The 14,955-nt window shown below is 43.9% G+C and overlaps 1 protein-coding gene across 1 annotated transcript in view; it reads left to right on the forward strand.

Annotated features, from left to right (window-relative positions):
• LOC140736380 (bactericidal permeability-increasing protein-like) overlaps positions 1-14,955 on the forward strand; it is an 85,478-nt gene that overhangs the window by 8,152 nt on the left and 62,371 nt on the right. Inside the window, exon 3 of the mRNA XM_073062363.1 lies at positions 9,833-9,947. Coding sequence (XP_072918464.1) covers positions 9,833-9,947 — 115 coding nt within the window. The remainder of the gene's footprint in view (positions 1-9,832; positions 9,948-14,955) is intronic.

Raw genomic sequence — 14,955 nt, forward strand, 5'->3', positions numbered from 1 at the left:
TATAAATTAGCAAAAAAAAGTGGCACACCTGAGGACTGGGAGAAATTCAGAGACCAGCAGAGGAGGACAAAGGGCTTAATTAGGAAAGGGAAAAAAGATCATGAGAGAAAGCTGACAGGGAACATAAAAACTGACTGTAAAAGCTTTTATAGATACGTGAAAAGAAAAAGATTGGTCAAGACAAATGTAGGTCCCTTACAGTCAGAAACAGGTGAATTGATCATAGGGAACAAAGACATGGCAGACCAATTGAATAACTACTTTGGTTCTGTCTTCACTAAGGAGGACATAAATAATCTTTCGGAAATAGTAATGGACCGAGGGTCTAGTGAGATGGAGGAACTGAGGGAAATACATGTTAGTAGGGAAATGGTGTTAGGTAAATTGAAGGGATTAAAGGCAGATAAATCCCCAGGGCCAGATGGTTTGCATCCCAGAGTGCTTAAGGAAGTAGCCAAAGAAATAGTGGATGCATTAGTGATAATTTTTCAAAACTCCCTAGATTTTGGATTAGTTCCTGAGGATTGGAGGGTGGCTAATGTAACCCCACTTTTTAAAAAAGGAGGGAGCGAGAAACCGGGGAATTATAGACTGGTTAGTCTGACATCGGTGGTGGGGAAAATGCTAGAGTCGGTTATCAAAGATGTGATAACAGCACATTTGGAAAGAGGTGAAATCATCAGACAAAGTCAGCATGGATTTGTGAAAGGAAAATCATGTCTGACGAATCTTATAGAATTTTTTGAAGATGTAGCTAGTAGAGTGGATGGGGAGAGCCAGTGGATGTGGTATATTTAGATTTTCAAAAGGCTTTTGACAAGGTCCCACACAGGAGATTAGTGTGCAGACTTAAAGCACATGGTATTGGGGGTTTGGTATTGATGTGGATAGAGAATTGGTTGGCAGACAGGAAGCAAAGAGTGGGAGTAAATGGGACCTTTTCAGAATGGCAGGCAGTGACTAGTGGGGTACCGCAAGGCTCAGTGCTGGGACCCCAGTTGTTTACAATATATATTAATGATTTAGACGAGGGAATTAAATGCAGCATCTCCAAGTTTGCGGATGACACGAAGCTGGGCGGCGGTGTTAGCTGTGAGGAGGACGCTAAGAGGATACAGGGTGACTTGGATAGGTTAGGTGAGTGGGCAAATTCATGGCAGATGCAATTTAATGTGGATAAATGTGAGGTTATCCACTTTGGTTGCACGAACAGGAAAACAGATTATTATCTGAACGGTGGATGATTAGGAAAAGGGGAGATGCAACGAGACCTGGGTGTCATTGTACACCAGTCATTGAAGGTGGGCATGCAGGTACAGCAGGCGGTGAAAAAGGCAAATGGTATGTTGGCATTAATAGCAAAAGGATTTGAGTACAAGAGCAGGGAGGTTCTACTGCAGTTGCACAAGGCTTTGGTGAGACCGCACCTAGAATATTGTATGCAGTTTTGGTCCCTTAATCTGAGGAAAGTCATTCTTACCATAGAGGGAGTACAGAGAAGGTTCACTAGATTGATTCCTGGGACGGCAGGACTTTCATATGAAGAAAGATTGGATCGACTAGGCTTATACTCACTGGAATTTAGAAGATTGAGGGGGGATCTTATTGAAACATATAAAATTCTAAAGGGATTGGACAGGCTAGGTGCAGGAAGATTGTTTCCGATGTTGGGGAAGTCCAGAACGAGGGGTCACAGTTTAAGGATAAAGGGGAAGCCTTTTAGGACCGAGATGAGGAAAAACTTCTTCACACAGAGAGTGGTGAATCTGTGGAATTTTCTGCCACAGGAAACAGTTGAGGCCATTTCATTGACTATATTTAAGAGGAAGTTAGATATGGCCCTTGTGGCTAAAGGGATCAGAGGGTATGGAGAGAAAGCAGGTACAGGGTTTTGAGTTGGATGATCAGCCATTATCATATTGAATGGCGGTGCAGGCTCGAAGGGCCAAAGGGCCTACTCCTGCACCTATTTTCTATGTTTCTATGTTTAATATAACCAAAACATAAGATTCCGTATATTGACTGCCCAGTAATAAAGCCTCCAATCTTTTTAGCTTTTTGAAGATGAACTTTATTTAATGGAGAAATTTTATTTTTCCATATATAAGAAGATAGAATAGAATCCAGAAAATCAAAAAAAGATTTAGGAATAAAAACAGGTACGGCCTGAAATAAATATAAAAATTTAGGCAAAATATTCATTTTAATAGAATTAATTCGGCCAATCAACAATAAAGAGATGGGTGACCAATTTGATAGTGCCTTCTTAACATGAGTCAGAAGTGTAAAAAAATTTCTTTAAAAAGGAATTTATAATTTCTAGTAATTGTTACACCAAAATAAGTAAATTCATTTCTTACAATTTTAAAAGGAAGGTTAGTATTAACTAATACCAAATTATTCAAAGGAAAAAGTTCACTCTTATTAAAGTTAAGTTTATATCCTGAAAACTGACTAAAGCAGGAGAGTAAAGAAAGTACGGAAAGTAAGGAAGACTCCACATTAGAAATGTAGAGCAAAAGGTCATCAGCATAAAGTGAAACTTTGTGGGTAATACCCCTCCTTAAAATACCAGTGATATCATTAGATTCCCGGAAACCAATAGCTAAAGGTTCTAAGACCAAATCAAAAAACGAAGGACTCAAAGGACAACCTTGTTTAGTTCCACGTTGAAGTTTAAAATGTTTAGAATTCTGAAGATTATTAAGAACCTGAGTGCAGGGAGATAGATAAAGTAATTTAATCCATTGAATAAAATTGGGCCCAAAGTTAAATTTTTCTAAAGTTTTAAATAAATAATTCCATTCAACCTGATCAAAGGCTTTCTCAGCATTTAAGTATATCACACATTCCAATATCTCTTTAGAAGGAGAATAAATAACATTCAATAAATGATGAATATTAAAGTGGGAGTATCAATTTTTGATAAATCCAGTCTGGTCATCAGAAATAATAGATGGCCAAATATTTTCAATTCTATGAACCAAAAGTTTAGATAAAATTTTAGTATCAACATTAAGTAAGGAAATTGGTCTATAAGAGGAACATTCAGTTGGAACCTTATTCTTTTAAGAATAAGTGAAATAGAGGCTTCATAAAAAGATTGTGGCAACCTACCTAAATTAAAAGAGTCCAAAAGGACTGAATATAAGTGAGGTATAAGCAAAGAGGAAAAAGCTGTATAAAACTCTCCAGAAAATCCATCAGGACCTGGGGCCTTCCCCGAGTGCAAAGTGTGAACAACTTCGGCAATTTCCTCATAAGAAATGGTTTGATTCAGCAATTTTCGATTATCATCAGAAAGTGTAAGAAGTGTAGGAATGTTATGCAAGTAGGCTTTTTCTACTGAGGCTAGAGGAGAAAAAATGCAAGCAGGCTTTTTCCACTGAGTCTAGGAGAGAAAAAAACCAGAGGTCATAGGTTAAAGGTGAAGGGAGAAAAGTTTAAAGGAAACATTGGGGGGGGGCTTCTTCACGCAGAGAATAGTGGGAGTGTGGAATGAGCTGCCAGATGAAGTGGTGAATGCGTGCTCACTTTTGACATATAAGAAAAACTTGGACAAGTATATGGATGAGTGGGGTTTGGAGGGATATGGCCCAGGTGCAGGTCAGTGGGACTAGGCAGAAAAATAGTTTGGCACAGCCAAGAAGAGCCAGAAGGCCTGTTTCTGTGCTGTAATGTTCTATAGTTCTATGGTTCTATGGTTTAATCGATTTAAGAAATTATTCATTACAGTATTATCTTTAGGAGGATCAGAACTATGAAGTTTAGAATAGAATTCTCTAAAAGTATTGTTTATTTCTAAATGATCAGATGTTTTATCAGCATTAGCTTTACAATTTTTTTTAATTTGGCGTTTAACTATGAAAGTCGTTAACTGGTTAGCCAATAGTTTACCCATTTTATCTCCATGAACATAAAACTGATTTTTATCTTTTAAAAGTCGAGTTTCAATTGGATAAGTTAAAAGCAGATCGTATTTAGTTTTAATTTCAACACATCTTTTATATAAAACAGGATCTGGAGCCAAAGCATATTTTTGGTCTAATTGTTTCAACCAATCGGCTAATTCTATTCTCTCCTTATTAGCTTTTTTCTTAACACTTGCGGTAAAAGAAATTATTTGTCCTCTAATATAAGCCCTAAAAGCTTCCCATAAAATAAGACTAGAAGTCTCTTCTAGTGTATTCTCTTCAAAAAAAGAGTAATTTGTCTCTTCAAATTTTTTTTAAAAATCCTAATCAGATAACAGAGTTGGATTAAAACACCAAAATCTGTTTATTTTGGAGACACCCAGAAGATTTAAAGATAAAAACACAGGAGCATGATCTGAAACAGCAATTTCTTTATATTCACAGGATCAAACCAATGGAATCAATTTACTATCAACAAAAAAATAATCAATCCTGGAATACGTATGATGAACATAAGAATGAGTACTCTATCTGTTGGATACAAAAAGTTTTGGTCACCAAATTACAGGAAGGATATTAATAATGTTGAAAGAGTGCAGAGAAGGTTTACAAGGATGTTGCTGGGACTTGAGAAACTGAGTTACAGAGAAAGGTTGAACAGGTTTGGACTTTATTCCCTGGAGCGTAGAAGAATGAGGGGAGATTTGATAGAGGTATATAAAATTATGATGGGTATAGATAGAGTGAATGCAAGCAGGCTTTTTCCACTGAGATTAGGGAAGAAAAAAAACAGAGGACATGGGTTAAGGGTGAAGGGGGAAAAGTCTAAAGGGAACATTAGGCGGGGCTTCTTCACACAGAAAGTGGTGGAAGTGTGGAATGAGCTGCCAGGTAAAGTGGTAAATGTGGGCTCACTTTTAACATTTAAGAAAAACTTGGACAGGTACATGGATGAGAGGTGTTTGGAGGAATATGGTCCAGGTGCAGGTCAGTGGGACTAGGCAGAAAAATGGTTCTGCACAGCCAAGGGCCAAAAGGCCTGTTTCTGTGCTGTAATGTTCTATGATTCTATGGTTCTAAGTAGAGTAGGAGCAGCTATAAAAACACTGCTACTTCATCAACAGCCAGTAGAGTTCTCACAAGTTTTCTAACGACATCGCTTTTGAAGGTCAAATTAAAGGTGATGGTGAATCAGCTTATTGGATGGAGATTAAAAATTTGGCTGAATGGTGTGACAACAACAACATCTTGCTCAATGTTAGCAAGACCAAGAAGCTGATCATTGTCTTCAGGAGGAGGAAACCAATGGTCCATGAGCCAGTCCTCATCAGAGGATCAGAGGTGGAGAGGGTCAGCAACTTTAAATTACTCAGTGTTGTTATTTTGGAGGATTTGTACTGAACCCAGAACAAAAGTGGAACTACGAAGAAAGCATGGCCACACTTCTACTTCCTTAGGAGTTTGCAAAGATTCAGCATGTCATCTAAAACTTTGATAAACTTCTATAGACGTGTGGTGAAGAGTATATGGACTGGCTGCATCATAGCCTGGTATGGAAACACCAATTTGCATGGAAAATTCTACAAAAAAAGTAGTGGATACGGCCCAGTCCATCGTGGGTAAAGCTCTCACCACCATTGAGCATATCTACATGAAGCATTGTTGTAGCATCCATAATCAGGGACCTCCACTATTCAAGACATGCTCTCTTCTCACTGTTGCCTTCAGGAAGAAGGTACAGGAGCCTCAATACACACACCACCAGGTTCAGGAACAGTTATTACCCCTCAGCCAACAGGCTCTTGAACCTAAAGGGATAACTTCACTCAACTTCACTTGCCTCATCACTGAAATGTTCCCACAACATTAGGACACTGTCAAGGATACTTCATTTCATGTTCTCTATATTTATTGTTTATTTATTTATTATTATTATTTCTTTCTTTTTGTATTTGCATGGCTTGTTGTCTTTTGCACACTGATTGAATGCCCAAGTTGGTGTGGTCTTTCATTAATTCTATCATGGTTATTATTCCATTATGGATTCATTGAGTATACTCACAAGAAAATGAATCTCAGGATTGTATATGGTGACATCTACTTTGATTATAAATTTACTTAGAACATTCAACTTCATAGATTTTTTATGTACAGAATTGTTCTGTACTGCTGTCATAAAACAACACATTTTATGACAAAAGTCAATAATATTAAACCTAATTCGGATTCTTTTGTGAGCACATCTTAAATTAAATAGAGCAAGGGGAATCAATTGCCATGAAATTTTGTTTGTCTTTTGTTGGTTTTTCAAATTCAGATTCGAGACTTTGAGGATACAATGAGGTGGACTGGACAATTTGTGCTCTGCACTCTTTTTCTCTACCCACTAAGTGTTTGGGCCACAAATCCTGGATTCAAGGGGAAAATTACCACAAAAGGAATTGATTATGGTATGTTGTCACAGCTGTATCATTGTCTGATACAGGTAACAGGGGGGTGTTGGGAATGTTCAGTACTCTTACAAAAAATGTTTCACTACGCATTTTATAAAAGTTTGATGAAGACTGTCTTCATTTGTCCACTCAGTTGAGGATTAATCAATGTGAATCATGGAAAATCCGAATCCCCACACTGTCTGGAGGATGAGAACCTTACCAGGTTATGATTAGTGAGATTTGCCTTGAGTTGGCGACACATTTTGCACTGGATATTTCAACTGCAGGTTCTGTTATTGTGGTTCTCCTTGCAAAATAAGACAGCTTCCATCAGCAATCTCAAACCAATTACTAAGCGAAATCCAGATTTATGTGCCCAGGAAATAAAGTCTGACATCGAACATTAAAATCTAACCCAATTAATGACAGAAAATTAAAGACTGTTTATTGTACTGCTCTGTGAAAGAAGACAGAACAAAAACAGTACAATACAGAAACAAGTCCTTCATGTCTGTGCCAAACAGGATGTCAGTCTAACTCATCCCAGCTATGGGCACATGATCCGTATCCCTCCATTCCCTCCTGTTTATGTCTGTTTAAGCATCTTTCAAAGACTCCTATCATACCTGCTTCTGATACTTCTCATGGCAAAACATTCCAGACACCCTCCACTCTGTGTAAAACTAAAATTGCCTTAAAAATCTCATAAGCTTCCCCATCACCTTAAACCTATGCCTCCAGTGTTTGACACTAGGAAAAAGGTTCTGTTTCCCTATCAATGCCTCCTATTGTTTATAAACTTCAATCAGGTCACTCCTCTGTCTCTAATGATAAAGAGAAAATAATCCAGATTTGTCCATCGTCTCCTTATGGGTCATGTTCTCCAATTCAGGCAATGTCCTGGTGGACTTTATCTGCATCCTCTCCAAAACCACACCCATCCTGTAATAGAGATACCAGAACTACACATAATATTTCAAAGGTGACCAAATTAAAGCTTTATACAGCTGCAACATGTCATGCCCTGACCGATGAAGGCAAACATAACACCCTATCTCCTTGTGTAACTACTTGCAGAGAGCTGTAGACATGAATGACAAGATCTTTCTGTACATTTAAGCCCCTAAAGTCCTGATATTTACCGTATACTTTTGGATTTGATCTTCCAAAATGCAATAACTTACATTTGATTAATATAATCTCCATCGGACATTTATTATGTCTTACCACATATTCCAAGATTTTTTACAGAAGTGTGTATTTATTGCATATCTAAGATGATAGATGCATAAGCCAACATCTTAAAAAGCAGTCAACTCAATGACAAATTATATAATTTACTGAAATCAGTTGAGACCTCCAGATTCGTATATTTGCCAGACCTTTAGTACTTTAGTGGTCTATTTAGACAAGTGAAGTACACTGAATTGTGAAAACTGAACTTCAGTTTTATCCCAGTTCAGAATCCCTTCTCTTCACAACAGAATCTATTTCAACAAGGACTTGGCAATCTCATTAGCTGAAGGATCTCATCTCTTATTTCATACTCAGATGCCACAGATCTCTTCATTAGCTTGATAGAAAGCAGAAGAAATTTACAATGATGCTGTCAGGACTTGAGTTACAGGGAAAGGTTGAATAGGTTAAGACTTTATTCACTGAAGTGTAAGAGAAGGAGGGGAGATTGGATAGAGGTATACAAACTTATGAGAGGTATAAATAGTGTGAATTAACGCAGGCTTCCCCCCTCGGGTTGGGTGAGACAAGAACTGGAGGTCATAGGTTTAGGGTGAAAAGTAAATATTTAAGGAGAATCTGAAGGGAAATTCATCACACAGAGAGTGGTGTGAGTGTGGAACGAGCTGCCAGTGGAAGTGATAGATGTGTGTTCAATTGTAACACTTAAGAGAAGTTTAAATAGGTATTTGGATGGGAAGGGTATGGAGGTGCAGACAGAAGGGATTAGGCAGAAGACCGTGCTAGCATGGACTAGATAGGCCAAAGGGCCTGTTGCTATGATGTAATGCTCTACGACTCTATGATTCTGTGTATGTAATTGGACAGCTGGTGGTGTAAACCTTCATCAAAAACTCTCTGGGCAAATGTTAAGGTAATGAATGGAGCTAGCTCTTCCTTCTCAGTTAAAGGCAAAGTGCAGGGCAACTCATGTCCTTGATCCAATTTGCTAAATATACTGATCTCTGGAGATGATGCTCAATTTTTGCAACTTTTACTGGATTTATTTCAATGCTCCAGCATCTAAAATATTTTGCTTTTGCATTATGAATTCTGGTCCTTTATAATGAAGCCAATAGAAATAAATCAATGTACTTCAGAGTTTTATACCAAAGACTGATGATTTCTTAGTATGAATAATGTTAATTACATAAAAGTGGATCACAAAATAACTCTTAGAAAAATGGAAACTTCTGACAATATTTTGACAATCAAATGTATGGAGGGATATGGTCCAGGTGCAGGTCAGTGGGACTAGGCAGAAAAATGGTTCGGCACAGCCAAGAAGGGCCAAAAGGCCTGTTTCTGTGCTGTAATGTTCTATGGTTCTAAATCCAATCAAGATTCAATCGATCTCCAATAGGATTCCAGCACCAAGCACATCTTTCCTTCTCCACAATCCACCCCCCCCCCCCGCCACTTTCTGGTTTCCTCGGGGATCACTCCCTACGTGACTCCGTAGTCCATTCATCCCTCCCCACTGATCTCCCTCCTGGCACTTTTCCTTGCAAGCAGAATTAGTGCTACACCTGCCCCTACACCTCCTCCCTCACTACCATTCAGTGCCCCAAACAGTCCTTCCAGGTGAGGCGACACTTCCCCTGTGAGTCTGTTGGGGTCATTTACTGTGTCCAGTGCCCCCTGTGTGGCCTCCTGTATATCAGTGAGACCCAACATAGATTGGAAAACTGCTTCGCCAAGCACCTGCGCTCCATCCACCAGAAAGAGCAGGATCTGCCAGTGGCCACCCATTTTAATTCCACTTCCCATTCCCATTCCAAAATGTCTATCCATGGCCTCCTCCACTGTCATGATGAGGCTGGAGGAACAGCAGCTTATATTCTGTTTGGGTAGCCTCCAACCTGATGATATGAACATTGATCTCTTGAACTTTTGGTAATGCCCCCCACTCCCCTCCTTCCTCACCATTTCCCATCCCCTTTTACCTCTCGCACCTTATCTCCTTGCTCACCCATCACTTCCCTCTGGTGATCCTCCCCCTTTTTCTTTCTTCCAGGGCCTTCTGTCTCTTTTTCCAATCAACTTCCCAGCTCTTGTGTTTCTCCCTCCCCGCTCCCCACATTTAAAATCTACTCTCATCTTTTATTCTCCACGTCGACTGTATTCTTTTTCATCGATGCTGCCTGGCCTGCGGAGTCCTTCCAGCATTTTGTGTGTGTTGCTAAGATTAAAGCACATATTGTTATTCCCAGATTATTTGGAGAAAAATTGGCAATTTTCTTTCAGGCTGCAAGATTGTCATGTCTGTTTTACGAAACAGACTATTGGATGTGAAAATTCCAGACCTATCAGGCAAGAAACACACCAAGGTCTTACAACAAATTCAGTATAACATAAGCAGGTATGTTCCTCAAGTTATCTTCACAATAGCTGTACACTGTATCCAATATATTTCTTCCTCCTTTCTGATGCACCATCAATAACTCACGCCGAGACTTAGGAAGTGAGATATCGGCTTTTATTGACTGAAGAACAACACTACATCCTGGGAAATGAGGGAGAGCAGCAGGCCACAGTCGCCTTTATACAGGGGTCTGTGGGAGGAGCCACAGGGGCAGTCAGCAGGGTCTTGGGAGGAGCCACAGGAGCAGTCAGACAGGTATATCTAGTTCACCACATTCAACCCCCCCTTTGTTTAAAAAAAATTCCCAAGCATATTTACAGGTTAAGTCGATCAGGTGGTCGAATCGTTCGCTGCGATCTACGTAGCTCCGGCTGCAATTGCACAGGAGCCGGAGGTGATGACGGCACAGGTGCCGGAGGTGGTGTGTGCTCCGGAGGCGGAGAGTGGGTTAATTCTGTCCCAACAGGAGGTGTCAGGGATCCCTCGCGTGTGAGCGAGGTCCCTGGAACAGACGCATACGGAGTCTGTGTGGGGCACGGTGCGCGCGGAGTCACCTCGGGTACAGGGTGCATAGTTACCGTGGAGTGCTCGGGGTAGTGGTCTGCTGCTCCGGCGGGCGCCAGGTCGCGGACAGAGACCGTGTCCTCCCGCCCATCAGGCAAGACCACGTAGGCATACTGGGGATTAGCATGCAGGAGGTGAACCTTCTCGACCAGTGGTGAGTACTTATTACTCCTCGCATGTTTACGCAGCAGCACTGGCCCCGGGGACGTCAGCCAAACTGGCAGGGTGGTCCCAGTGACAGACTTCCTGGGAAAAGAGAATAAGCGTTCGTGAGGGGTGGCATTAGTGGACGTACACAACAGGGAGCGGATAGAGTGGAGTGCCTCAGGGAGGACCTCCTGCCATCGGGAGACCGGCAACCCTTGTGACTTAAGGGCTAAAAGTATGGCCTTCCACACTGTGGCATTCTCCCTCTCCACCTGGCCATTCCCCCGGGGATTATAACTCGTGGTGCGACTAGTAGCTATGCCCCTAGCAAGCAGGAACCGGCGCAACTCGTCACTCATAAAGGAGGACCCTCTATCACTGTGGACATAGCAGGGATATCCGAACAGAGTGAAGAGCTGGCGCAGGACTTTTATGACCGACGTGGTAGTAGTGTCGGGGCAGGGAACGGCAAAGGGGAATCGCGAGTACTCGTCAATAATACTGAGAAAGTAGACATTGCGGTCGGTGGAGGGAAGGGGGCCCTTAAAGTCAATACTCAGTCGCTCAAAAGGGCGGGTGGCCTTGACAAGCTGCGCAGTGTCAGGACGGTAGAAGTGCGGTTTGCACTCAGCGCAGATCTGGCAGTCCCTGGTCATCGTCCTGATGTCCTCCAGGGAGTACGGCAGGTTCCGGGCTTTAATGAAATGATAAAACCGGGTGACCCCCGGGTGGCAAAGTTGGGCATGAAGGGCATACAGCTGGTCGAGCTGGGCACTAGCACACGGTCCCCGGGATAGGGCATCAGACGGTTCATTGAGCCTGCCAGGCCGGTACAGGATATCGTAAGTATAGGTGGAGAGTTCTATTCTCCATCGCAAAATTTAATCATTTTTGATTTTGCCCCGCTGTTGGCTGCTGAACATGAACGCAACCGAGCGCTGGTCAGTCAGCAAGGTGAACCTTCTGCCGGCGAGATAGTGCCTCCAGTGCCGAATAGCTTCCACTATGGCTTGGGCTTCTTTCTCCACCGTGGAGTGCCGAAGTTCAGAGCCTTGAAGGGTACGAGAAAAAAACGCCACTGGCCTCCTTCCTGATTGAGGGTAGCAGCCAGCGCGACGTCAGAGGCGTCACTCTCTACTTGGAAGGGAATGGTCTCGTCTACCGCATGCATCGTTGCTTTGGCAATGTCCCCTTTAATGCAGCTGAAGGCCGCGCGGGCCTCGGCAGAGAGGGGAAAGGTGGTAGACTTGACCAGGGGGCGGACCTTGTCCGCGTAATGGGGAACCCATTGGGCGTAATAGGAAAAAAAACCCAGGCACCGCCGGAGGGCCTTGAGAGTAGTGGGAAGAGGGAGTTCTAACAGGGGGCGCATACGGTCGGGGTCAGGGCCAATGACCCCGTTCTCCACGACATACCCAAGGATAGCGAGTCGTGTGGTTCTGAACACACACTTGTCCTTGTTATAAGTGAGGTTCAAAGCATTGGCCACCTGGAAAAACGTTGGAGGTTGGCGTCGTGATCCGACCAGTCGCGACCACAGATGGTGATGTTATCTAGATAGGGAAATGTGGCCGTCAGTTTGTACTGGTCCACCATCCGGTCCATCTCCCTCTGGAAGTCTGAGACCCCATTTGTGACACCAAATGGGACGCGCAGAAAGTGATAGAGACTGCCACCCGCCTCGAAGGCGGTGTAAGGGCGGTCCTCTGGGCGGATGGGGAGCTGGTGATAAGCGGATTTCAGATCAATTGTCGAGTACACCTTGTACTGAGCTATCTGGTTGACCATATCCGCGATGCGGGGTAGGGGGTACGCGTCAAGCTGCGTGAATCTATTGATGGTCTGGCTGTAGTCCACAACCATCCTATTTTTCTGCCCAGTCCGAACAACGACCACCTGGGACCGCCATGGGTTTGTGCTTGGCTCAATGATCCCCTCCCTGAGCAGCCGCTGCACCTCTGAATGAATAAAGGCCCTGTCCCCCGCACTGTACCTCCTACTTTTAGTTGCCACAGGTTTACAGTCGGGGGTCAGGTTGGTGAACAGCGATGGGGGAGGGATCTTGAGGGTGGAGAGGTTGCAAATAGTGTCAGCAGCACAGCTATCGGCATGGTGCTGGGCGGGATGTGTGGTTCGGTGTGTATGTGTGTGTGGTAACGGAGTATATGGCGAAGTCCCACCAAACTGAGGATTCCTGACAGTGAGCGGTGGGAGAGGCCCGTCATATGCCATAGTCACACTTTCGAGATGGCTCTGGAAGTCCAGCCCCAATAGCACAGGTGCGCACAGCCGAGGCATGACCAGGAACGCAAAGTTCCGATATTCTGTGCCCTGCACCACCAATGTCGCTACACAACCCACCCGGATGTCTGTGGAATGCGACCCTGAAGCCAAGGTGATCTTCTGACGGACCGGCCGTGTCACGAGTCCGCAGCGTTTCACTGTGGCCGGGTCAATAAAACTCTCAGTGCTGCCCGTGTCAAACAGGCAGCTAGTCCTGTGCCCCTCCACCAGGATGTCCATCATCGACCTTGCGAGCTGGTGCGGAGCGCTTTGATCGAGGGTCACGGAAGCCAGCGTAGAACGGGGCGTGTCGGGGGCGGGGCCTGGTGACGCCGGCAAAGTTGGCCGCTCACATCCGGGCATGCAAGATGGCGAGGCGGGGGCGGGGCCTGGTGACGCCGGCAAAGATGGTTGTCCACATCCGGTCATGCAAAATGGCGGCCCCCAGGTCTCAGATGCAGCGCTGCTCGACCCCGGGCGCGGTTTAGACTTACAGACCTTGGCGAAATGGCCCTTCTTCCCACAGCTGGAACAAGTCGCTTCGCGCGCCGGGCAGCTGTTCCTGGAATGTTTCCGAAGCCCACAAAAGTAACAGAGTTTCATACCTGGCGAATTCGTGGGGTTTGAGATACCGCGACTGGCAGCGGCGTTGGCGAATTCGCTCGGAACCGGGGAATCGCGCAGCTGGACTTCTTCGGCGTACCGCTGCGCAGCCTCTATCGAATCGGCCGTCTCTATCGCGGAGCGTAAGGTAAGATCAGCTTTTTCCAGCAGCCGCTGGCGGATACACACTGACCAGACCCCAGTCACAAAAGCGTCTCGGACCAAGAGTTCCTTATGCTGTTCTGCTGTGAGCGCTTGGCAGTCACAAGCCCGCGCGAGTGCTTGTAGTTCGCGGAGAAATTCAGCAGTCGACTCCGTAGGCCGCTGTTTTCGTGTTGCCAAGCGGTGCCGTGCATAAACTGGATTTACTGGCCGCAGGTACTGTCTTTGGAGGGCGGCAAGCGCCTCCTCGTAGGTGGTTATGTCCCTGATGAACGAATAAACTTTTGGGGCGACCCTCGAGAAGAGAAGTTTGTGCCGAACAGCCGAGTCGGTGGCACGAACCTCCTCTAAGTACGATTGGAAGCACACCAGCCAGTGTTCAAAGGCAAGAGCTGCTCCAGGGTCTTGGGGGTCCAAGTCTAGGCGTTCTGGGCGTAAAGCGGTTTCCATGTTGTAACTTTCAGTCAATAAAATTGATGCACCATCAATAACTCACGCCGAGACTTAGGAAGTGAGATATCGGCTTTTATTGACTGAAGAACAACACTACATCCTGGGAAATGAGGGAGAGCAGCAGGCCACAGTCGCCTTTATACAGGGGTCTGTGGGAGGAGCCACAGGGGCAGTCAGCAGGGTCTTGGGAGGAGCCACAGGAGCAGTCAGACAGGTATATCTAGTTCACCACACTTTCAATAAATATAACCCTACTGCATAAAGCAACACCCAAGATCAAATAAAGTATTCCAGTAAAGAGTTGACAAATGCTAATGAGTAAAGGCACTCAGTCTTTTTACACCTTTGTTCTTTGCCAATCTTTCCTACTCCGCATTGTTTAAATCATTTCATCTGACAAGCCTGTCATAATCCTATTATCAGCAGAACCATCATAGCAGAAGTACAAATTACTTTTAACAGCTTTGGATTTGTAACGTTTGAAACCTCAATATCAAATATTGTTTAAATCAACTGGTACACAGATCAAACTCCTTGCAACATTTGAAAAGATCGAAGATAGAAATGAATAATTAAAAGCGTGCTTCTGGCAGATCAAATTAGATTTTCCATTATGGTATGGGTGAAGACAAGGATTCCAAATCCTGGTTGTTTTAACACTACACAGCCTCTTGAGGTCCTGAACATCTTCCCGTAATATGTGAATTTGCATAAATGCGATTATTGAATTCTCCAGGGAAAGCTTTGCCAGGGTCAAAGGATCCAGAGGAGATTCCTGGGAATGAAAGGAGTA

Source organism: Hemitrygon akajei, chromosome 11 (assembly GCF_048418815.1).
Source record: "Hemitrygon akajei chromosome 11, sHemAka1.3, whole genome shotgun sequence".
Classification (NCBI taxonomy): domain Eukaryota; kingdom Metazoa; phylum Chordata; class Chondrichthyes; order Myliobatiformes; family Dasyatidae; genus Hemitrygon; species Hemitrygon akajei.